The following is a 1,913-nucleotide window of genomic DNA, read 5'->3' as shown; positions in this document are numbered from 1 at the left end:
TTGGGAATCATATATAGCTATGTATTCAAAAGAGAGTTGTCAATATCTACAGGATGCCTGGGTCATCGGTGACAAATACATAAGATTTCATAGTTGTAATTCAACTCAATTGTGCAGCGATTTTGACATACATAGGATCACAGAATTGTCGCTTAATCCCATCAAATATGTGCCAAAATGAGCTACACTCAGATATAATAGATCAAAAGAAATGAAAACCATGAGCTATAAAAATTGTGTGTGCCAAAAGAGGCATGTTTACCAATTCCAGATGTTTGGTTTTGAAGTAATCTCTAATCCATAGACCAAAAATTGTGGAGAGGGGAGCAGTACTGAAACTATGCTGTTCTGTTGATGATCTTCTGCAAGGCTATCTTGATGTCCCTGTTCCTCAGACTGTAGATGAAGGGGTTCAGCATGGGGGTGACCATCGTATAAACCACTGAGGCCACTGCACCTTTTTTGGGAGAATGTGAAACAGTTGAACTGAAGTACACCACAAAGCCTGTTCCATAAAATAAGCAAACAACTGACAGGTGAGAACCACAGGTAACGAAGGCTTTATATCTCCCACCTGAAGATGGGACTTTCAGAATGGAGGAAACAATTTTATAGTAAGAGAAAATGATCCCTGAGAGTGGAATTCCACCAAAGATAGCACCAATAATATAGATCAATATTTCACTGGTGGAGGTATCATTACAGGCCAGCTTGAGGAGTTGAGGAGAGTCACAGAAGAAATGAGGAATTTCCACATTTGTGCAAAAGGAAAGTTGTGACATCAACAAGCAGTGCAACTGAGTGTCCAAAAGGCTGATCAAAAAGGACGCTAGAACCAGCAGGCTGCAGAGGCGGGGGTTCATGATGACCAGGTAGTGCAGAGGGTAACAAATAGCTACAAACCGGTCATAGGCCATCACAGTTAGTAGCGTATTGTCCAGACATCCAAAAAGATTTAAAAAAAACAATTGAATCAGGCAGCTGGCATAGGAGATGACTCCGCTGTGAGTTTGGATGTCCAAAATCATCTTGGGGATGGTGGTAGAAGTAAAACCAATGTCAGCCATGGACAGGATGGAGAGGAAGAAGTACATGGGGGTGTGGAGGTGGGAGTCAGAGCTGACAGCCAGGAAGATGAGCAGATTCCCCAGCATGGTGACCAGGTATATGGACAGGAAGAGCCCAAAAATTAGAGGCTGCAGTTCTGGATCATCTGAGAGTCCCAGGAGGAGAAATTTCAAGACACCTGTTATGTTCTGTGGGTCCACAGAGCACAGACACCTTTTGGAAAATAAACGAGGATTAGTATAAAGGAAACAAGTATACATGTATCCATCAGTGAGTCTATATTTTGAGTTTAAGCAATTCATAAATAAAGTATTCATACTCGAAGACCATACTCCTTCAGTACTATTTCGCAGTTATGACAAACATTCCTCTGAGAACCTTTTTCATATTGAATTTGCTCCATTAACCTGTTACTACATGCTTCTTTTGGAAAGAATGAGCTAGAGAAATTAGAGGAGCAAGGTTATTTAGAGATTTAAAAATCAATAAACATCATAACTTATCAGTCCCCTTCTGTGAAGGAAAGCAAAGAAATGAGAAATATCTTCCCTTAAGAAAAAAAAGGTTCTTTATTAGTTTCTTTAATTAAAAGACACTAATAAGCATTTAAATATATTTAATTTATCCAAATGCAGTGCAATTAATTCCCTTGGTTTGGACTATTTATAAACATATAAAAGAGCTATGTAATAAAGGGTCTGATTCTATTTTTGTGTGTGTGTGTGATATTTGGCTACTAACAAATTTTAAACCACACCACTTTCTCTTCCCATTCTGCCCAACATCTGGACTACCTGATAAGAAAGCCTGAGTCCTTCACTTAGAAAATAAAAACGTCATGGGGG

At 39.3% G+C, this 1,913-nt stretch overlaps 1 protein-coding gene across 1 annotated transcript; it reads right to left on the bottom strand.

Moving 5' to 3' along the window:
- Positions 1-338: 338 nt before the first annotated feature.
- Positions 339-1,328, bottom strand: LOC105308204 (olfactory receptor 7E24-like). Its single transcript, XM_011384047.1, has one exon. It carries the CDS (start codon positions 1,326-1,328, stop codon positions 339-341), a length of 990 nt encoding a protein of 329 aa, XP_011382349.1.
- Positions 1,329-1,913: the final 585 nt, after the last annotated feature.

This window comes from Pteropus vampyrus, unplaced genomic scaffold (assembly GCF_000151845.1).
Source record: "Pteropus vampyrus isolate Shadow unplaced genomic scaffold, Pvam_2.0 Scaffold557, whole genome shotgun sequence".
NCBI classification, from domain to species: Eukaryota; Metazoa; Chordata; class Mammalia; order Chiroptera; family Pteropodidae; genus Pteropus; species Pteropus vampyrus.
The sequence above is the reverse complement of the archived record's forward strand: the minus strand, read 5'-3'. Positions and strand labels throughout refer to the sequence as shown.